Raw genomic sequence first — 23,640 nt, 5'->3', positions numbered from 1 at the left:
CGGAATGTTACATTTCTCCCCCCCTTTAGGGATTTTCGTCCCGAAAATCTTACCTGTGAAGAGATATGGGTACTGTTTTGATAGCCTCTTGGGTTCCCATGTAGCCTCGTCTACCCCATGTCTATTCCATAGTACTTTCACAAGTACAATACTTTTGTTCCTTAATTGCTTTACCTCTCGAGCTAGAATCTTTACCGGTTCTTCACCGTAAGTCATGTCTGGCTGAATCTCAACCTCTGTTTGAGAAATCACATGTGACGGATCTGAACGATAACGACGTAGCATAGACACATGAAATACATTATGAATCTTCTCTAACTCAATCGGCAAAGCTAACCGATATGCTAATGGTCCGACTCTTTCAATCACTTCAAACGGTCCAATAAAACGTGGGCTTAGTTTGCCTTTCTTGCCAAATCTGAGAACTTTCTTCCACGGGGATACTTTCAAAAAAAACTTTGTCACCAACTTGATATTCGATCTCTTTTCTTTTTAAATCTGCATACGACTTACGCCGTCGTCAAGTCGCTTTTAAACAATTTCGATAACTTTCACTTTTCTTCCGTTTCTTTAACTAGATCAACCCCAGAATCGGCTTTCTTTAAGCTCATTCAATATAAAGGTGTGCGGCATTTACGTCCATACAAAGCTTCATAAGGTGCCATCTTCAAACTTGATGATAACTATTATTGTAGGCAAACTCTACCAATGGTAAGTATTTTTCCCAACTACCTTGAAATTCTAATACACAACATCTAAGCATATCTTCAAGTACGAATAACTCTCTCGATCGACCACCGGTTCGAGGGTGAAAAGCCGTACTAAAACTCAACTTTGTACCTAAAGCCTCTTGTAACTTCTTCCGAACCGTGAAGTAAATCTTGGATCTCTGTCGAAATGATCGATAATGGCACTCCATGTAGTCTAACTATCTCGAAATGTATAACTCGCCAACTTGTCAAGTGAATAATCCATACGGATTGGGATAAAATGAGTGACTTAGTTAGCTTATCAATCACAACCCATCTTGCATCTTTCTTTTTCAGTGTTAACAGTAATCCTGTCACAAAATCCATAGTAACTCGTCCCATTTCCATTCCGAACTAGCACAAGTTGCAATAATCCAGGGTACCGATGTTCGCCTTTACCGTTGACAAATCAAGCATCTAGAAACAAACTCAAATCTCTTTTCATTCTTACCCACCAATACAATTTCTTCAAATCATTATACATTTTTGTACTGCCTGGATGAATAGATAAGGAATTGCTATGTGCTTCCTGTAAAATCTTCCGAATAAGCTCATCATTCTTTGGTACACAAATTCTGTCTCTAAACATCAAACAACCATCAGAACCAATCCAGAAATCTGATTCTATGCCTGACTCATATTGAACTCTTTTAGCTTGTAACTCATTATCATCTTTCTGAGCTTCACAAATCTCTTCAAGAAATACCGGTTTAGCTCTAAATTCAGCTAAAATAGAACCATCATCTGACATGGCTAAATTGGTATTCAAAGCTCGCAATGTAAATAAAAGTTTCCTGCTTAAAGCGTCAGCAACTACATTTGCCTTACCTGGGTGATAATCAATCACTAACTCATAATCTTTAAGCAATTCCAACCATCTTCTTTGCCTCAAATTCAAATCTTTTTGAGTCATCAAGTATTTCAAGCTTTTATGATCGGTAAATATCCGGCACCTTTCACCATACAAATAATGTCTCCAAATCTTCAATGCAAATACAATAGCAGCTAGCTCTAAATCATGTGTCGGATAATTTTTCTCATGTGGCTTCAATTGTCTAGAGGCATAAGCAATTACCTTTCCTTCCTGCATGAGTACACAACCGAGCCCATTCAAGGATGCATCACTGTAAATCACAAATTCTTTACCCGGTTCCGGCTGTACTAAGATAGGAGCTTCCGTCAACAATGCTTTTAACTTGTCAAAACTTTGTTGGCACTTATCAGTCCATTCAAACTTAACATCCTTCCGTAGCAGTCTCGTCAACGGGGTAGCTATCATGGAAAATCCCTCCACAAATCGTCTATAATATCCAGCAAGACCAAGAAAACTTCTAACCGATACATTTCTAGGAGGCTTCCAATCAACAATGGCTGAAATCTTACTCAGATCAACCTTAATACCTTCACCGAGACAATATGTCCAAGAAAACCAACTTCGTAGCAGAACTCACTTTTCTTTGAACTTGGCATACAACCGATTATCTCTCGAATTTGTAAAACTGTTCTCAAATGCTCTGCATGCTCAGTCTCATCATGAGAATAAATCAAAATATCATCAATGAACACAACTACAAACTTATCTAAGTATGGTCTAAAAATTCGGTTCATTAAGTCCATGAAAATGGCAGGAGCATTAGTCAAGCCAAATGGCATCACAAGGAACTCATAATGACCATACCTAGTCGAAAGCGATCTTGAGGACATCGACTCTTTAACTCAGAATCGATAGTATCCGGATCTCAAATCTATCTTGGAAAACACAGTAGCTCCCTTCAATTGATCAAACAAATCATCAATTCTAGGCAATGGATACTTGTTCTTTACTGTTACCTTGTTAAGTTGCCGATAATCTATGCACAATCTCATCGATCCGTCTTTTTTTTTCACAAATAGCACTGGTGCACCCCATGGTGAACTACTGGGTCTTACAAAGCCTTTATCTGTTAATTTCTGCAACTGAGCTTTCAATTCTTTCAATTCCAATAGAGCCATTCTATAAGGAGCAATAGAAATGGGCGTGGTACCTGGAATCAACTCAATACTAAACTCAACTTCCCTAACAGGAGGCAAACCTGGTAGTTCTTCCGGAAACACATCGGGAAACTCACATACCACAGGCACTGATTCAATTTTCAATTCTGGATCTTTAGTGTTCAACACAAAAGCAAGATAAGCTTCATACCCTTTTCTCAAGTATTTACGAAGCGGACATAACGAAATTATGGAAATGAACTATCTGACTCTTCTGAATTAACCCGAAGAATTTCACCATTTTCACACTTCAACTCAATGAATTACTTTCCACAATTCACTATCACATCATGTGTAGTCAACCAATCCATACCAAGAATCACATCAAACTCATCAAATGGTAATAGCATGAGATCGGCCGAAAAACAGTAGCCTCTAATCATTAAAGGACAATTTCTACATACTTTATCTACTAATACATGCTTGCCTAATGGATTCGATACTTTAATCACAAATTCTGTAGATTCTATAGGCATACTTATACTAGGCATCAATTTCATACAAACATAAAAATGAGTTGAACCCGGATCAATCAGAGCAATGACATTAATATCATGTAGAGAAAATGTACCGTAATCACATCGGGGAGGATGCCTCTTGGCGTGCGAATAGCATAAGTCCTTGCAGGGCTCTAACATCCGGTCTCACAGTAGAATCTCTAGAGGTACCTCATTACTTGCTCCTACTCCGGTTGCCTCGATGATCGCCTCTAGTAGGAGCATTTCGAATCTAGCACTCTGTGTTACCTCTCGGCTAGCCACTTCGGACATTCTCGTACAAAATGATCTGGAGCACCACATTTATAGCAAACATTTTCGCTTTGCCCGACAAGGACCATAATGAAGTCTACCACACCGTGGACACCACGATCTACCCTGTCGACATTACCTACACTCGTAGTCGAGGTGGTCCGAGCCTTCGGATCCTTAAATCTACTACCTCTATTCGACTAGATTGCCTCTTTGAAAAGCTAGATCTGGTAGAAAACTCTTTGGGCCTCTTGGATGTAGCACGAAATGATCTCGCTCATCTGTCTCTTCTTTGTATCTTGTGTCTCTGTCTCAACTTTGCCTTTTCTTTTAATAGCTCTTACGCCTTATGTGCTCTCTCAACTAAAATAACGAACTCTTTTATTTCTAGGACACCCAATGACAGTCGGATATCATCATTTAACCCATCCTCAAACCTTTTACACAGGATAGCCTTTGTGGACACACATTCTTGAGCATATTTATTGAGCCTGACAAATTCACGCTCATAATTGGTCACCGTCATATTGCCTTGTTTCAATTCCAGGAATTCCTTTCTCTTCTGGTCAATAAACCTCTGACTGATGTACTTTTTACGAAATTCTTCCTAAAAGAAATCCCAAGTGACCCTCTCTTTCGGTACAACTGATACAAGTGTCTTCCACCAATAGTAGGCTGAGTCTCTAAGAAGTGATACTACACATTTCATACATTCCTCGAGTGTACAAGATAATTCGTCAAAGACTCTGATAGTATTTTCTAACCAAAATTCTGCTCTTTCTACATCATCATCTTTTGTTGCTCAGAACTCTTCGCCCTTGTTTCTGATTCTATCAACTGGTGGTTTTCTCTTACCACTGCACTGCGGATCGGGGAAGCTTGAGCTACATGGATAGCCCGAGAATCATGAGGGGTGGAGGTCTAATCTGCCGGATTCGCATGCGACGAACTCGGCAAACAAATCATTCAAAGCTCGGAGAGAGCTTTCGAGTCACTCCTCCCGATCAACTATTCTGGCCTATTCTCGATGGCGCTACCCTTCGTGGAAGCAAAGCATTACTTTCTACATCATCATCACCAGCTACTTGGGATCCATTACTATAAAAAAATATTTTTAAAAAATCGTCGTGAGTCGTCACACTATCAAAATACAAGTATGGCATGTATAGCTAGACTTTTTCTCACACTAACTGTTCCGAGAACCGACTAAACCTGCTCTGATACCAATAAATGTAACACTCCTTACCCGAGACTGTTGCCAGAATCGAGCACGAGGCATTACTAAACTTAATCTATCCCTTAAATAGGTTTAAATTGTTTATTTAAGCTTTTCGGAATGTGCTGCCATTCTGCGTCGTAGTCGCCTAAAAATTCATATCTTGAGTTTCAAAACTCGAAATTAAGATCCGAAAATTTTTTCTGAAACTAGACTCATATATCTATCTACTAATTTTTTTTTATAGATTTTTGACTTGGCCAATTAGTACAGTTTATTAGTTAAAGTTTCCCCTGTTTCAAAACTCGACTGCACTAACCTCTTGTTACTATGAACCATGTTTCTTCCTGTACAAAATTCATATCACTAAGACGTTTGTTTCTATTAAAACTAGACTCAACAAGGATTATAACCATATAAAGTATACCTTCTAACTAGTTTTGTAAAATTTATGGTGAATTTCCAAAGTTGAAATAGGGGGTCCAAAAATCGCTCTGACCCTGTTTCACTAAAACTCAGATATATCATGAAATATAATACCTTTACCTATTTTTCTTATTCCATAAGAAAATAGACATAATAAGATTTAATTTCATATATTATTCATCTTCAAACTATATTTATACAATTTTTAGTGATTTTTCAAAGTTATGTTATTGCTGTTACTTGAATCTGTTTTTAGGTTACTTTCACATTTTCATAATTTTCATGTGATAATCACCCTTCAATCATACATATTAATAAACATGCATATCATCGGCCATTTTATTAGCTAATCACTAGCAAGTATTTACACATCATTCATTGTTCATATTATACCAAAAGTGGCTAAGTTTCTATACATGCCATACACAAAACAAAACGTCTAATTATACCGAGTTATTTCTTTGATAGTGTGATCGGCCTCCGACGTTTCCTTCGATCCCCGAGTGGCTAGATAAGTACTATAAGAAGAAGAAAATAAAGAGATTAAGCACTAGGCTTAGTAAGCTTACAAGCAAATAAATCACAACATTCAACATAATGGATAATTATGCATAATATCATCTAACATCATAAATTTCTTTACTTCTTAATTTCTATCTTCTTCTTTATTCCCTTACCTTCTTTCTTACCTGACCTTTCATTTTTCATAAGTATAATCTACTTTTCCTTTGCTGTTAATTCACTGTAATTTAACTCGTATCCTGACCCGTTGAACCACTCGGAATACTAAGGATACTAGGGTCGTTCCTGTCTATCAATATCCTGCCAATGCCATGTCTTTGACTTGGACTTACATGAATTATTCCTGTCTCCAATGCCATATATAATATGGACTTACATGGCTCAATCCTGTCTCCAAAGCCATATTTCTAATATGGACTTACATGGCTCATTTCATTACATCCCACAACCCTAATATCCTAACATTCCTAGGGTTCAACCGGCTTTCTAACACTTTTCTCTGTCACTTCACCTTAAATTCGACTTTAAATATTTTCATAACATAAATATATAAATGCTGGAAATTGACAATAATAATGTAAAATAAAAGAATATTGCATTTATTTATTGTAAACTTACCTCGATACAAAATGTGACTAAACTTTACAATTTAGTCCTTTACTTTTCTTTTCCCGATCTACTCTCAATTTCGCTCTTCTTGATCTATAATAGCAAATTTAGCTTATTTAATATCAACATTTATCAAAACAACCCTTTACTCAAACTTTGGAAAAATTACATTTTGCCCTAAACTTTCACATATTTGCACTTTTTCCCCAAGGCTCGTAAATTAAACTTCATCCTATTTTCTTATGTTTTATGACATGCTGATCATTTTTCCCTTCTATGACAACATCAAATTCACACACTAACATGTACTTATGACTATTAGGTATTTTTACCGATTAAGCCTTTTTACTCGTTTTCACTTAAAACCAAGTAGCACAAGTTGTCTAACATAATTTAAAACCTCATATTCCATCATAAAACATCAAAATACACAAATTTTACCTATGGGTATTTTTCCAAATTTGATTCCTAACTTAAATTATTGCTAGCATAAGCTTTATCGAGCTACCGGGACTTAAAAAATGTAAAGATCATTAAAAACGGGGCTTGGAATCACTTACTATGAAGCTTGAAAGTTGGGAAAAAAACCCCACTATGGAGAGAGGTAAGGTTCTATTGGTAACTTGAAGAAGATGATACAATTTTATCATCTTTTTACCTTTTATTAATGTTAATAACCAAATGACCAAAATGCCCTCCTTACTAAACTTTCAAAAATTCCTTCCATGTCCTAATTTTGTCCATGAACTTAAAATTGGTCAAATTACCATTTAAGATCTCCTAATTAATATTCCAAAATAATTTCATACTAAAAACTTCTAGAATGCAAGTTTTGCAAATTATTCGATTTAGTCCCTAACCTCAACTTAAGCACTTTATGCATAGAATTTTATTACGAAATTTTCGCACAATCATGTAATCATACCATGAACCTCAAAATAATAATAAAATAAATTTTTTTCTACCCCGAATTTGTGGTTTCGCAACCACTATTCCGTTTAGGCCCTATTTCAGAATGTTACAGGTCGTGCCTCCGGGTCTGGCTCGACCCGGTTTTGACCCGACTGAATTTTAAAAATTTAAAAATTATTAAAATATAATAAAAAAATATTTTAAAAAAAAAATTATATTATTAAAAAAATAGATCGCGCCTGTCAGGTAGGCTCGACCCAAATAAACAACCCATTTTCATAAATAATATATCTGACACACTATTTTGGTATTTTAAATTTTTTTTAACCCAATTGAGTATAAAACCCCCGAAGCATGCGTCACATCCTCATCAAGTCCCACCCATGCAGTGGTGCTCGACCAAACACGCGCCACACTGCCCAGACCCACCCACAAAATTACACATTTCTAGATATACGATACGCACGTATGTTATAAGTTTAATATTAAAATTTTAAATATTAAAAAATAATTTTAAAAAAAATAGTAAATACAACCATAAATATATACTTCACCTCCCTCCTTATAATGCCTGCCACCACCACGGTTCTCTCTTCAGCTCTGCAACCCTCTTTCATTTTTCTCACTTCCTTTTTCTTTTTCTGTTGTACGATCAGGATCGTTCATCATGTCGAATGATCAAAACAAACCCATGACTCAGAAGCTGTACGAGTCAGTTCCATCATCTCGGCCGACGGCCAAGTTTTTAACAGCAACCACACTGAGTGCAACGTTGCTTTTCTTGTCAGGATTAACCTTGACCTGGACTGTGATTGCCCTGATTATGGCGACGCCAGTTATGGTGTTGTTTAGTACAGTTCTAGTCCCCTCTGCCATAGTCATCTTCTTGGTGATTACTGGGTTCTTGTTTTCTGGCGGGTGTGGCGTGGGAGCCATCACCGCGTTATCGTGGATCTATAATTACGTGCAAGGGAAGCACCCACTAGGTGCGGATAAGCTTGATTATGCAAGGGATATGCTTGCAAGTATGACGAGCGGTGTGACGGAGAAGGCTAAGGAGTATGCCCACTATGTGAAGCATAAGTTCTGGAGGTTGCACAAGGGGAACGATCTTGAAGTTGAACTATAGTAATAATTATTAGTTTAAGCCTTAAGGCATGGTTGTTGTCTTTGTTTGATCAAATTTGCATGCATGCATGCATCGTAAACCATCTGTTTTCTAAGCTTCGTGGTGTTAGCAGGGTTCCATTGTAGCTCAGAATCTCGTTTCTCTGTTAATAAGTTTCTCATTGTGTTAAAGCAATAGAGTTTGAGTTTCGAAGTTCAGTTACATCATTTAGATGATGCAAAAACCAGGGTTTTTTTGGATTAAATAATAAGGAAGATATTTAAATAGCTATCAGACAAGCGACTTTGGACTACGTGAAATCATAAGCGCGTGTTATAATGTTCACATGAATTAATAGAGTCCGACCCACCGATCGATCTCAGCTTGAATCTCTGTTTTCCTCGCAGCAGTGCAAACCAATTTTAAAAGCCCCGAAAAAACCTAAATAATGGGGTCGCTGGAAAGATATCTAAGAAGGGCCTAAATCTGAAGCAAGCGAAAACAGAACTGAAACAAAACAAAAGAACCAATGGCTACCCTAGACTCCAATTAAACAATCCAGCCATGCGCTCTTCATTACTTTAACTTTACATTATTGCCATTAGTTTGTGTACAATTTTCGTATCAACTTGCATTCTTGCCATTTGGTGTCTCAGTTCTTGAATCTTATGTTCGTCTTATCAAACTCAACGGTAATATACAAAGAAAAGAAGTTGCTTCGCACCCTAATGTTAAACTCTTTTTTTATTTTATTTTATTAATCTTGTGAATCCCAAGAATAGGGATTGTGAATAGATTAAACTCTTTCCATTTTAAGATGGTCACGTCGGTTGTGCATAACCTAGAGGAGAAATTGATTCACTTGGAAAAAGGGGCTTCTTAAATGTAGAAAGAAACTATAGATTGTAATATTGTAGTGTTCCTGGCCTAAGAAGTTTCAAGAAATGAAACAAGATTGTGAACTTGGCACAAAAAGATCACACAAATGAATTCTCTAAAGCATTAGTATATACCCCAATTGGTTATTTACATTGGAATTTGGAACTCCCAAAATTATAAGGAAAACATTGAGAACTTACATGAATGAATGCCATCATCACACTATGTCCCTAATATTTATTTTTCGATTTCTTTTCTCCTCTGTTCCTATTTCTTCTACTGAGTCAAGAAGTGACTTTGTTACACTTCGAATTACATGCAAAAAATGGAACAAAAAAAATTGAACAAAAGAACCTTGTTAACATGTAAGTGTGTGTTTGACTTGATGAGTCATGACTGCCAAAATAGCTCAAAATCATCACTATACAATGAGCGATCTTGAATCTCCAGATTCGCAACATGCCAATTTATAAGTTGTGATTGGAAAAGTTTACACAAAACCAATCCAGAAGGAAAAATCCACCATTCACTTTCGTCCCTGCATCCAAAACCCACACCCATGTTTAAAGCTAGAATTTTATCACAGTTAAAATTTCCTTTGCAACTGCTAAAACATCAACTTACATGTTAATATTCCACGGCTGAAGGCTTGGAGTTCTTATACTCGATGATGACCGACTGTTATAGTTGATATACCCACAAAGAAACACAACAACCTGATGAAAGATGAGACAATATTAGAGTAAAAAGATAAGATAATTGGGAGGGGGAAAAAACAATTCATCTAGTCATTAAATATCACTTGATAGGAGCAAGAAAAGCAGGGGGAGGGGAATTGGGGTATGAATGCTATTTAGATTCATCATTATCAACCCTTTTGCAATATAGTTACTTCTGAAATTAATGTATACTAGTTATGGATTTCCAATACTTGAGGAGTACCTCTATAGGATTTGTAGGAAAACAAGCAACAAGTATATCAAGCTTACACTTTGTCAAAGAATTGTAGGAAAATAAACCCAAAACAAGCAGCAGTTTAATCAAGTAAAATTTTCATTAAAAGATTCCGGAACTTACAACATTAATCAAGGATGTTATGTTCCATAAAGCATAGAAACGTGCAAGACCTGCAGAACGCCTTGGCCCATGACTGAATAAAGCGTTTATGCCAACAGGAAATGGAAGAAGAATGCCGAGAGGTATGATAAACAAAACCAGAGAGACATCCACCAATGATACTGAATACAACTGGAGGAATGTAAGCAACACTAAGCTAAAATCTCCTAAAAGTAGCATTGATATGACTAGGCCAACGAGATCCTGCAATTGTAAACAAGGTGTTACTGAAAGATTTGTTAATAAAAATTAATGCAAACTAAAATTTGTGTGAGCTACCTGGTGACCAACAGGTTTAGTATTATGAACTAATAACGAGAGAAGGTAAAAGATATATCTCTTATCCTCAAGCTTTTGTAAGCTGTTAGCATCTATAAGCTCTCCGTAACTCTTCTGCTTTGCAAAACCTTCATTGCCTAGGGTTAAAAGTGCATCTTCTCTTGGATAATCAGATTGATTTTGCATGTATGTGGTGTTCAAGCTGAAGGACATAGGAAAGTAACCAGGTTAAATGTCATATAATTGCAGCAAATGATTCCATCATATGCGTGCTAGTGCACACTGACATTTGAAAAGAATCTGAATTTCTTTCCATCAGACACTAAAACAATAACTACTCTTAAACTAAGTTCCTCGTGCTTCTGTCTGGGACTCCCTACAGCTCATCCTATTCCAGTGCTGAGGTATATCAAAATATGCCAAAATGACTTTGGTACCAACAACATGAAATTGAACGTCCAAGTTCAGACAAAAAATGGTGCACAAAACACAGATGTATTACCTTGAATGTAGCTCAGTTCTGACTCTTCCATTGGTATTTCCCAACGATATATGTCCATTTTCCTCTTCAACAGAATACACCAAAAGTCCGTACTGGCAATAACCACCAGGTGCACTGCGAAACCAGGCAAGCTCAATGCGTACACCATGGTTCCTCAAAGCAGGATTAGCATGTGTTCCAAGCCATTGCAGGACAGGTCGAAATGTTACTGTCAGCCATCCACGGCAAACCAAGCGTAATTGTGCATTCAAACCAGCCACCAGTCGGTACCAAGTTGTAGGGGGCACCAACTGTAAGAAATAATTAACATAACTCCATTAAAACTAAAATTTGCAAGATGAAACCTACCTTTCACCAATTACATGGTTAAAATCTGAGAAATAACCTGACTCATAAGACTGGCAAGAATGTTATCATTTTGAAGGGAAAATGGAGCCATGTAACTTCCGTCACCTCCAAAAATTATAGCCATAGGGAACTTTTGAGGGAGGCGAGGGGGAAGGTCTGCTCTCTTTTCATCTCCACCAAGGAAGAAGTCCACAAAAGCCGACATCAAATCAGAAGTTGCAGATACCTACAGTGATCAAATACCAGAATTTCAAGCTTGAAGCTACACTAAAAGATTGGGTTTTAACCACTCTCGTATCAAGATTGAAGAACTGTTAAAAGAGTGTACAGAGTTAATGCATAAATTCCAAAAACTTTAAATTGTAAGGCCTGTTAAAATGGTGTCCCTTTTTTTAGCCTTTTGGACTCAAAGCAACTATTTTGCCAGATATAGCACTAGCTCAACTTGATGATATACTTTGCACTTGGTTAATCATTTCACATGCAAAAATGTAGCAATATAGCCTACATCTAACAATGTATTACTTTGTTCTCGTCAATTGGAAACAAAATCTGGTATCTTCTTTATAAAGCAAATTGAACTAAAAACTTTTTCTTTTTAAAATCCCAAACTGATGAGAACATCAGGATATCACACAAGAACAGCTAGGAAGTTTATCTACTCTGCCTTTTTGACTCAAAGCAACTATATTGCCAGATATAGCACTAGCTCAACTTGATGATATACTTTGCACTTGGTTAATCATTTCACATGCAAAAATGTAGCTATGTAGCCTACATCTAACAATGTATTACTTTGTTCTCGTCAATTGGAAACAAAATCTGGTATCTTCTTTATAAAGCAAATTGAACTGAAAACTTTTTTTTTTTTAAATCCCAAACTGATGAGAACATCAGGATATCACACAAGAACAGACAGGAAGTTTATCTACTCTGCCTCTAGGTGATATGCATAAGAATGAGAAAATAAAAATGTTTAACAATCAAACTAGAAAGAGCTCAAAGCATAGAAGGATCTATCTCGATCCTCAAAAATGTCAAAATAGTTTATTTACAAAAGGATGGTGGTCAGAAAACAGAAAAATGATGGAGCTAAAACAACTAAGAGATGTAAATCAAGTTAAAAGAAAGGTCACAATAGTAAATAAGTTAGACCAAGAGAAGTAAATAGTGACCTTAATCCCCTCATAGAGAGCCCTAGAACGGCAAGAACGTAAGCAAGCATGGTCATATTCTGATCGCACAAACTCACGTAATTGTTGCAATTTCATTCTTCGGCGCCATTGCTGCCATGACCAAGCAACAGGATATGCAAGAATAGAGAGAATGGTGTAAATTGCACCTTCCCACCACTGGTAGGCAGCTATTGCATTAATCTCATCCACAAATATGCTGTATGCACCCTCATATCTGCCAGGGCAAGGACGTAAATTCAATGTATAACAATCATAATTAAATATTAATAAAACCCAGTACGCAGCATGATGGAAGATTACAAATTGCAGCATGAAAAGCAATTCAACAGAAAAGTTAAAAATATACTCACACAATCTCCTTTATTTCTTCTGCAGGAGTGTGAGACAGATGCCAAGGTTCACTGAAACTATTAGGACCCATGAAATACATTCTGTGGATGTGACTCTGGGACTCCTCAGCTCTGTTTGTTTCCATTACCTGAAATGGGAGAAAAGAAGGCACAATTGAAGGCAACAAGGGGGTATAATTTTCAAAAGAACAAGGAATTTGTATGAAGAAAATAATAATAATAACAAAAATACCAACAACAGCATAGAAGGCCAGGAATTCTATTAAATAAAAAAAGAATCAATATAGAAAAATTATACCTCATTTAATGACTCCAAGAATGGGAAAGAATGATCTATCTGATGACCATGCTGAGGGGGAGAAGGGCCAGGTAGTTCATCAACCCCAACAAATTTCGTGCGTGCAACACTAAGCACCAATGCTAAGAGGATAAGCAGACCAACAAGTAGAAGAGAAAATAACCAAGGTCCTCCAAATGTGTAAATTAACTCTTCAAGAGCTGTATAACAGTGTGGCATGTCATATCTGTCAGAAATGCATTCATAAGGACAAGGTGTTTCAGCGTTACCACCTGTGAAGGAGGAAGTCTTGCATATTAATTAAAATTCTGAAGAAAAAAAAATTGAAATTAATTTTTGTTAAATAGCACGTGATATCTAAGTGTCTAAAGACGGTACAAAAATTCCAAAAACTGCAGTATAAGAGCAGTATGCCATTTGAATCTCATATCAGATAAAATCCACTCCATAAAGACAGCATCTGAATGTACCTCGTACAGCAATATAAATGGCACGATGGGGAAGCTCAGAAGCAGGGCAACGATGACAGAGAGAACGATCAGATCCAGTGACATTCTTGTAAGTACCAGCAGGGCATTCCTAGACAACATAAATAGTTAACAAACTCAACAACTGAAAGTATTAACCCAATTTGTATCAGTTAAAATGAAGAAAAAAGATTTTACATACTAATACAAAGAGATGAAAGATAAGACTTGCTCCAACGAATTTGGAGGACAGCATTATGTTAGTTACATACTATCAGAACAAAATATACTCGGTAAAGAAGTTTCATTCGTAATAAATTGCCCATTAATTCAGAAAGAAGAAGTGGACTGGATAGAACTGCCCTCCTTAAAAAGTGGAAACAATTCAATATAGAATTCATGTGAATTTGTTTGTTGAAATATTTTAATGATCTGGGGTCTTCAATTAAAAGGTTAGCACCAACTATCATATGCAATGTTAAACAAAAAGAATCTGAAAATTTTCAAATGCTACAGAATTGCCTACTTACGACACAAAATGTCCCATAAAGCCCCTTTGGACAAGCTTTACCAGTCACAGTTCCATTTTCTCCAACACCACTCTTGTCTCTACCTAGTCCTCCCCTGTAAAAATAATCAACACATCACCAGGTTATCAAGATGACTAACTTGTACACAAGCATCTATTAAAAGTAAACTTGTCAATTCTCACCCAAACTCAAAAACTAGATTTGATTAACCCAAATCTATACCCAATCCAACCTGATTTGACAAGAAAAAGTCAAGAGCATAAACCCAAAAACAAGCAAAACCGGAAATTACTCAAACCCAAAAGACCTGAAAATGTAACCGAAAATGATTTGACCCAAAAAATTGAATGGCCTAAACCCAAGCAACTTGAACCCAAAATGATTGACCCCTGAAATGATCCAAATCCAAAATAACCGAAAATTTTAGAACTTGATTAACCCAACCCAAATTGGCCTGATCCAAAACCAGCTTGACCTGCCCAACAGACACGTCTAGCAACAAGATTTAACCATGGGAAAACTAGAAGGCAGCAACATAGTTTCTAGTTAAAGAAAATAGCAAACTAAGATGTCCTTTCAGCATGCAGTGATCATGCTGAATGTAACATATTACCTCTTGTAAACATTGTCCACTAAAACCATTTAATCAAGATACTGATTAGTTCCATCCAGGTGTTTCAAGGCAATGATATAATATAATGATCAAATACTCATAAATGTGAGTTCCAAGATAAGTTAAAAAACTTAAAAGCTGCACCATTTGATTCCTAGGACCAATAAAAGATATAAACATTATAGCATAAAGTTTTTTAAAAGTATAATCCCTTAATCTATATTCTCCAATAACCATGTTCACAAAAAAGAAGCTACATAGTGGTTAGCAGTTATTGTGCAATATCATTTTCTGGAATACACCACCCGGAGAATTGATTGCCCAACATACCAAGGACCTAGAAATGTTATTGCATGTGTAGACCATAGGTAAGCTAGCATCCAGAAAAAATAAATTACATTGGAAACAAACCTAGCATGGATGCTTCCCTTCACCCTAGCAATTGGCTGGTAGACATCACCAGAGGGAATGTATGACCAATGAAAATGAATCCTACCGCCACCTCCACCACCACCCCCTTTGGAACTACCATATCCTCCAACACTTGAAAGAATAGCAGATTCGCCAAGAGTCAAAGTATGCAGAAACAGAAGTACAGTACCACCAGAGCCACCCCCAGGAGCTATGCTTGAGTCGTTAGAAACAGAATACTCTTGTTTCCAGACAGTTCCTTCAAAACTTTCTCCATCGGCCCTCACTGCACCCTCAACAGACAAACTTGACAACGGATGTTCCATGGAACCAAACACTGTTCAAACATAATCTCAAGAAAATAAGAAGCAAATTTTAAATAAAGTGGCTATTTACTAGGACTCTGTTTGGTATGCGAGCTAATTTGTATAGCTCAGCCATTAGATTCAAACTTCTTTTCCTTCCTCCTTCATCCTTCCTACTAATCTAAGTGTCTAAAGACAGTACAAAAACTCAAAACATGGTCCCATGGCTTTCTTTGTTCACATTTTTTCAACATTCCGTACTGTAAATTATAACCTAAAATAATCATCAAACTTCTTCAATCATAAGAAAAAATTAAAGATAAATTTCAGTAACTGAAATCAACCAACCAGTAATAGTAAAGTTCTAGCTTCCCAGGATGGTCATTAAGAATTCAGCTAGCCATAAACATTTCAGAGAAACAGACACTGAAGTATAAAACAACTTCTCTACCACCGCTAAGACTTGTTATCAAAATCTTCAGAAATTAAAATGCAAGAGCCAAAAATATAAGCTGGTGAAAATAAATGACACAACGGCCTTACCTATAATACCACCACCTGCAGTCGAATCATCTGGGCCCTCAATTCCGCTTCCGCTTCCGCTGCCAAGTTCACAGGGCAACTCACGATGCCCATACGAGATACCCCCCTCAACGCAACTATCATTATAACATGCAAGCCCCCCTTTACCACCATGGCCACCACCGCTGCCAATACCATTGTATAAAAAGTTTCCTCTACCGACGCCACCTATGCATCCTGTACAAGAACAAAAAAGGTCTATCAAGACATGATGGTTGACAAGACCGTTTCATGGAGGAGTTCATTTGCATGCATGTATGCAAGGGTGCATTCACACATGATAGAGAGATTTGAAGAAAATAGAACCTAAAATATTGATGGAGAAACATACCCATCCCAGATGCACTGATTATTCCAGAAGACCATACAGATACTGTTCTTGCCCGATGGAAATGAACAACAGATCCCTTAATAAGACCTTCAACAGTGATGTCCTCAACTCGGCAGATCTAAAAAACGAAATAATGATACAGTTAAATAAGCAGAAGCAAGCATACTCCTCGGTTCACTACTGCACAATCATATTGAATAAACACCTGGAGAGTAAAAGACAGAGTTGAATTCACATTGCAATCTTCAGGTGGATGAAGTAGTTCAATGGGGCAGTCTTGGTGCTCACAATAAAGCTTCGGTGTACTGGCAAGGCAAATACAACAGTGAGATGTATTACAATTTATAAGATGGTACACACCTTAAAACAAGAGTGATACAACCAAAACCAAAACTTACATGGCATCAGATGAGGCATTCTCTAGGGGACCACGCAAAATAGACCCAGGTCCAACCTTCATGCAAAACAGATATAATTAATTCATTAATTATTCAAGACAATCAATACAAATCTCCAAGCACAGAGTAATGTACCATGCAGCAAGAATTCATCAAAACTGGTAAATGCCATCTGTAACTATTTACCATAAAAGAGACTGTAGATGAGGCCCATCTTTCTGTTTAGCTGTTATGGTGATTGAACCATTTTATGGTGATTAAAAAATTCTAATCCATCAGCATCAAGATACATATATATGGCAGCAACAAAATCAATAGAAGAACTAAAAATTACATGAAATTTACATCGACTTATCCTCTGACAAGAAGAACAGCATAGCAGTTAAATCCCCAGTCACCCTTGCATGCAAAAATGGCTTCCATAAAAAAAACTATATACTAAACCCTACACCCTAATTGTGCTCAACATAACAAATCATGGTGAAACTTATGAAGAAGTCATTGTCCATATTAAAATTTAAGATATGCAGATGGATGACAAATGAAAATGCAAGTTTAGATAGACCAGTAAAACTTAATGATTTACCAATGGAGAACAAGAGAAGCATCTTTGTCACCTAAAACTCTGCCAAACCAATAAAAGTTTAACTAGTCATGCACCTTAGCCACCAAACAGAAATGTTCTCAGCAAACTAATTTTGCTTTTATTTTAACCACGTCAGAAATTCACCAGCCAATAAAATTTATAAACTTAGAACTGAGAATGACCAATCATAAACCAGAACAAAATAAACACTTACGTTAATACTGTAAAATAGTGATAGGACCAAACGTTGAGCTTGAATTGTATCTCCTGGTCCTGATAAATTCAATAAACCTTGTCCATGTACTCCCAGATTTGCATTAGAATGAATGACTGATGATCCCTGGGTATAAAAGGAGAGAGGTAGGGAGGATTGGTCAAGAATAATTACATCCAGGGAAACATGCAACAGAAAGAGCAAAGGTGCAAAGGTTAAACACCTTGAGAACAACTAAATTACTAGCCTCAAGCCATGATGTTGCAACAGTAACATCTTCACCACCATCTATTTGCAATTTAGAATTCCACATCAAGAATATTTTCACAGTCATGCGTAAAGCCCCATAGACCTGATGCAAGAGAAACAGGGAGATCATTAAATAGAAAAATGGAACAGAAAGGGTAAACTGAAGCAAATATAAATAGAAAACAGATGAGATAGCTGATCTATAATCTTCCCATTAGAAATCATAGAGCTGCTTCTATTCAGAGCATACAAAGACATGTTAACAACATGAAAGTGGAAATACATGGCTACAATGATACAACAGATGGATAAAACTCCAATCAAAATAAAATCAGCTACTTCAAGAAAGGTATTCTGTTGTGTGAACTAGTCAAGGACTTAGCAGTATGACAAAAATAAGAGGTTAAAAGACAATCAATAGCAAATATGGACAATGCTATCTTGATACTGAGACAAGAAAGATTATAAAACTTCCTCATAAAAAAAAGTATCAGCCACCTTGATTACAGAATCACTCATCAATAGTTCTTCTGCCAATAGTTCAAATTCTGAAGACCCATAATGTGCTAGCCCAAAGCTCAACACAGCCCTGCATAGTAGACTTATCTGTCCATGCACCTATATAAGGAAAAAAATGCTAGAATCAGATTCCTCATGAAAAGCTTAATCATATCTTCTGAAATTTTATGAAACATACAATGCAGGAAGAGGTACTAGAAGTGGGTTAACAACTCAATACAAGGAAAAAGGATACCTTAAAGAGAGAATTTCAAATACTAAAGGTAAGTAAACTTGATTTACTCCTAGTTCATTTGGCTTAAATATTTATTTTTGAAAATAAGCCACACTCTGAAGCCTCTAACAAAATAGGGTAACAATCATGAATGCTGAGAGTTAATATATTCTAACATCTCGTTACGAAAATACAGACTTCAAATTCTCAAACCTGGACACGACTCCAAAGCAATGGAACAGTGGCCCTCGCACAATTTCGAATGTAGACATTAGTCCAAAGTGGTCGATGAGGGAACTCTAGAAGAAGGGTTTCTGTAACTGTTGCCAGATTATGATTATCAACAGTAAGGCTACGGGGCAGAGCATCATAGAGGGTTCCAGCAGCACCAGCATTCTCTTGGCAGCCATGACTAATTCCTCCTGCAAAATGATAATCAATAGATTAGAAAGCTGTCACATAAATGGGCTAAGTGGGAGCAGAAAAGGATATATATCAGAAAGCTTATAAAGATAAGCATTTTGCAGGTTTATTATCCAACAACAGTTCATTTTTCATGAAAGTTATTCATTTATGTTGTCATCAAAAGGCATTCCTACAGTTCAAAGTACTATAATCATCAAAAAGTGCTTCAAACAACATTTCAAAAATCTTGTATATCTTTTGTTTACTGGTTCTGAAAATTGTCCCTCCTCCTAGAAACTTTAAAGGAAACAAGTGTTTGTAAAAACATTATAACAGGAACGCTTTACGGTGTGTTTGGTTTCGGAAAATAGAGGTCATATTCATTTTCATTTTCTTGAAAGAAGAAAATGGAAATCACTAAAGAAAAAATGTTTAGTCGTAAAAAGATATTTTTGAAAAATAAAAATATGTGAAAATTAGGAGGGAAAAATCATTGATTTCACTAGAAATGTTCTGAAAAACCATTGATTTCACTAGAAATGTTCTGAAAAACTGGAAAACAAGGATTTGTTTTTAAATTTAATTATAATTGATGAATTGGCCGCGGTTCAAGTCCATATTAAGGTAACAATTTTTTTCAACAACATTTAAATATCAAATCCATAATGCAGAACCCTTCTAACAATGATTTTTATTTTATTAACAATAAATATTGTTTTATTTTTATTTAATCACTTATGTTTGTTTAAATTTATTTTATTATATTAATAACATTGTTATTTATCTAAAAATTATACTTCAATTTAATTATTATTTACTAATTAGATACCATAACATGTTTCATATCAATTTTCAGAAATTAAAGAAAGAAATTTAATTTCTAAAATGAAAATAAAATATAACAACAAAAAATATTTTCTTGAACCAAACAGAGCCTCAATTTCCCAATCTTAAGATATACTGAACTCCGTCATATGATGGCAAAACAGGAGAAGTCTTACCATACACATCAATTTTTGGTTCATCATGCCTGCTGAAAATATCAACCGAAACTCTTCCACCACCTCCACCAGCAAAACCATTACCTCCACAAGCACTTATCCAGCCACTTCCAGTCCTGCTCCTCACAGAAACAAAAAAAGAACAGATAATATAACATTAAAACCGTAATCATACCCAGGTATATATCGTGACGTTTAACCCATAGTTATAAACGTAAAAGAGCCAAATAATTCAAATGAAAGACAAAAAATTATTTCCAGAATATGACAGTGCTAAGCATACATAAGACAGGATTCATAGGCTACCATCACTTGTAGAAGTTTTGATTAACAAAACTAAGATAAAGACGCATCAGGCATGGCCTAAATGGAGAATAAATGATAATTAGACCTAAATACCATTCGTACAACTTACAAATGGGGTTTAAACAATGTAAATCACCATATTAATTGAGAAAGCTTCAACCTCTCCATATTAACTTAATTGAAGGTGCATTTTACAAATCCACAAGCATTCACATCCAGTCATTAGACATTTGCAATGAATAGCAAGTGGTTCTCTGATGAAGTAAGGCTTTGTTCAAAAACAAAGAAAAGTGAATTTGAGGGTGTGTTTCATTAACGTCCTGCACTCTGGTTGGCATACATCATGGAGAAGTAATAGAGCTTTAAGAGGTTTACCAAATGAGTCCAATTCATAATCACAAGTTCATAGCAGTTGATGCCTTTTCCAGCCTAATAGAATTTTCATCACTACTGTTCCATGGTCTGATGGTTAGAAGATATCTCGGTAAAGTATCTTACAGTTTTCTAGTCTTAACTACAAGTTCGACACGAACAAAGTTCAATGCTTTCAGCAAGTGATTAACTAGTTAGAATCATAACACTCCTAAAAGTTATCCTTATCAGGCTCATATAAACAGTATCTTAAGACTCTAATCATAAACTAATTTGTAATTATTTCTTCTCTTTATTTCCTACGTTCTTTTTTTATTACCAAACGAACACAACAGAACAACCATCCAACTCTTGTAACTAAAAGAACTTCAAGAAACAAACTTAACAAGAGAGAACCCTTACATTTTACGAGCTTTAATGTAGATGCTACCACCTGATCCTCCACCTCCTTTACTCCCTCCATCACCCCCATCCGCCAACAAGCTCCCATTCATCTCCAACAACTCTTTAATTATAATTTTCACCCGGCCACCACCTCCCCCTCCGTAATCCACCTCCTTACTCGTTGTACCTCCCTTACTCCCATAACTCCAGGGATTCTGCAGCGATGACCATGAATAAGCATCTCCTCCCCAGACATCTTCCGGTAGCTTCCCATCCTCCACGATACAAGAAGCCCCACGGCCCCCATGACCTCCGCCCGCTCCTGCCAATCCCTGAGGTGTTCCACTCGTCTCTGGAGGTGGATCTCCCGCCCATCCTGTAGTGTTCACGGCCGATCCATTATAAAAACTAGCGTTATAAGCCCCGAGCTGAAAAGTGCCAGTGACTATAGTCGAACCTTCGCCTAAGGAAAAGTTCCCGCTGATGTTTACGGTGACGGAACAGCCCAAAGAGGGGCAATGGAATCTAACTCCGGGGAGGATGTAGAAATTACCCTTTCCCGCTATGTAGACGTCACGAGTTAGATTCAAATCGGCCACAATCTTACACGTGGAATCCAGTGAACCTATCCCGCCGAGGTCATTAGTGCATGATACCGACGGGGGGTGAGGAGGCGGAGGAGGAGGTGCCGGAGGAGAGTAATCTTGATGGAACAAAAGAACTTCCGAATCCGAATCGATTATAGAAAAATCCGATTCGAGGGTCGAAGAGGAATGAGAGATTAGTGTGGTGTAGAAGACGAAGGTTAAGCAATGAAGAAAGCGAGAGTGTAATCGAGCCATTCCCTGCTGATGAAATTCATTAGAATATAGGGTTAAGATTCAGTTTTCGAATAAATTCGTTGATTCGGAAGCATACAGGATCAACAACAACAGCAACAACAACCATTGAAATGTGAAACCACCATGAAAAACTAACTTTAGTACTATTTGCTATAGATTTTGATCGTCCAAATTTTCCGAAATTTATAAAAATTCAAAAAAGCATTTCCCTCTGACTCTCTGCAACAACAACAAAAAAAAAATATTGCGTAGAAGAATATGAAGGAAAAGATAGAGAATGGTTAAGCTTACATGAGCTTGGTTCTTTTTCAAATCTTGATTTGTTAGGGTAGTTTCTTTCCCCAGGTTTGACTTTTCGAATCCAGTCAAATGTGTACATGTAATCAGCTTCTTCAAAGTTTAAACTTTTCTTAAAGATCGTTCAAGCAACCTTCTGGCAAAAGTGTTCTTCCAAACGACGGCGTAGACATACTCTTAAGTCTTGAGATTAATAAAAAAGTTGCGCTTTTAAGTTTAAACCATTAATTAATATCTAGGAGTGAAATTTACGCGCGGGGAAATTGAGAATCGAGTGAAAGGCGCGTAACTTGGAGAGCAAACCGCAGCATCAGGATTTGCTTGAATTACCCACATGGTATCTTAGCTTCGTACGTGATTGGACAGTTACTTACGGTGAGCTTTTTGACGCTGTGATGTAACGGAGACTTGTGAAGGATTTCTGGTATTAATGACTGCGGGAACGGGTGACAAAGCAATTTTGTTAGCAAGGCGAGTATGAGAGACACGTGTAAGAGATTCCAGCTAAATGAAAAAAAGCTTACTCGTAAGCTGCTTGCCCAAGAAGAAAACTTTTGGCAGTTCCAGTGAATGAAAAAGAAGATATTATTTGACATTTTGTTAACTTAAGACTTTAGAGAAAAAAACATTTTGATTTGATGTCCTCCCAATATGAAAAAACGTATTTGTTTTCAAAATGAAAGTGAAATTATTTAATAAAAATATTATTTTTTATTATATTTGAGGGTTTTCTGGTGACATCAAAAAGTAGATTGCCTGGTACAAAGGTAATTGAAAGATAATTCAAGCATGAATAAAACATAATATAAATTATGTTTAAATTTGCTTTTCATATGATTGCTATTTTTTTATCCTTTCATTTGTACAATATCTCATATGTTTTTTTATAACTGAAATTGATTAATTCAGTCAGTTAATTAAATTAATCGAAATTTATATTTTTTATTAAAATAAATATAAAATATATAAAAATAATAATATTCATTTAACTGAATTAAAATATATATAATTTATTATTAATTATTAAGTTTGATTAATTCGATTAATTACTCGATTTGAATCAAATTAATCAATAATCGAACTTTCAAAAATTATTAATCGACCACCAACCAAATTAAATCAGTTAATCAATCAATTATTCAAATTAAATCGATTCAATCAATTAATTCGATTTTAATCAAAATTTAATCACCCTTAATCTTAACCCACTAAGTCATTAAAACTTTAACTCCATTGACATTTACGCTTTCATTTGATGCAACTATTTTTCTTATGGTAATTAAAATTGGGTAAGAGTATATTATCATACGCATATACATATATG

At 36.2% G+C, this 23,640-nt stretch overlaps 2 protein-coding genes across 4 annotated transcripts; one reads left to right on the top strand and one right to left on the bottom strand.

The window, feature by feature from the left end:
• The first annotated feature begins 7,750 nt into the window (after positions 1–7,750).
• On the top strand, positions 7,751–8,609 carry LOC108457050 (oleosin-like). The gene has a single exon (XM_017755860.2). The coding sequence runs from the start codon at positions 7,882–7,884 to the stop codon at positions 8,341–8,343; it is 462 nt and encodes a 153-aa protein (XP_017611349.1). The 5' UTR covers positions 7,751–7,881; the 3' UTR covers positions 8,344–8,609.
• A 690-nt stretch (positions 8,610–9,299) lies between these two features.
• LOC108457049 (uncharacterized) lies at positions 9,300–22,725 on the bottom strand. Of its 3 annotated transcripts, none has more exons than XM_017755857.2 (23): positions 22,311–22,725; positions 21,196–22,025; positions 20,116–20,231; positions 18,923–19,131; positions 18,475–18,594; positions 17,951–18,079; positions 17,728–17,853; positions 16,928–16,983; positions 16,735–16,834; positions 16,530–16,647; positions 16,160–16,375; positions 15,312–15,648; positions 14,288–14,381; positions 13,761–13,869; positions 13,291–13,562; positions 12,993–13,120; positions 12,622–12,856; positions 11,484–11,672; positions 11,099–11,388; positions 10,597–10,798; positions 10,279–10,521; positions 9,826–9,917; positions 9,300–9,739 (listed from the first exon to the last, which is right to left on the bottom strand). In XM_017755857.2, the coding sequence occupies exons 2-23, from the start codon at positions 22,017–22,019 to the stop codon at positions 9,592–9,594; spliced, it is 4,353 nt and encodes a 1,450-aa protein (XP_017611346.1). In that variant the 5' UTR covers positions 22,020–22,025; positions 22,311–22,725; the 3' UTR covers positions 9,300–9,591. The 3 variants fall into 3 exon arrangements, with proteins under 3 accessions (XP_017611346.1, XP_017611348.1, XP_052884350.1); XM_017755859.2 differs by having other exon boundaries at positions 21,196–22,022; XM_053028390.1 differs by lacking the exon at positions 22,311–22,725 and having other exon boundaries at positions 21,196–21,553; positions 21,635–22,302.
• Positions 22,726–23,640: the final 915 nt, after the last annotated feature.

Source organism: Gossypium arboreum, chromosome 5, assembly GCF_025698485.1.
Source record: "Gossypium arboreum isolate Shixiya-1 chromosome 5, ASM2569848v2, whole genome shotgun sequence".
Taxonomy (NCBI): domain Eukaryota; kingdom Viridiplantae; phylum Streptophyta; class Magnoliopsida; order Malvales; family Malvaceae; genus Gossypium; species Gossypium arboreum.
Note: the sequence above shows the minus strand (reverse complement) of the source record. Positions and strands in the feature narration are given on the sequence as shown.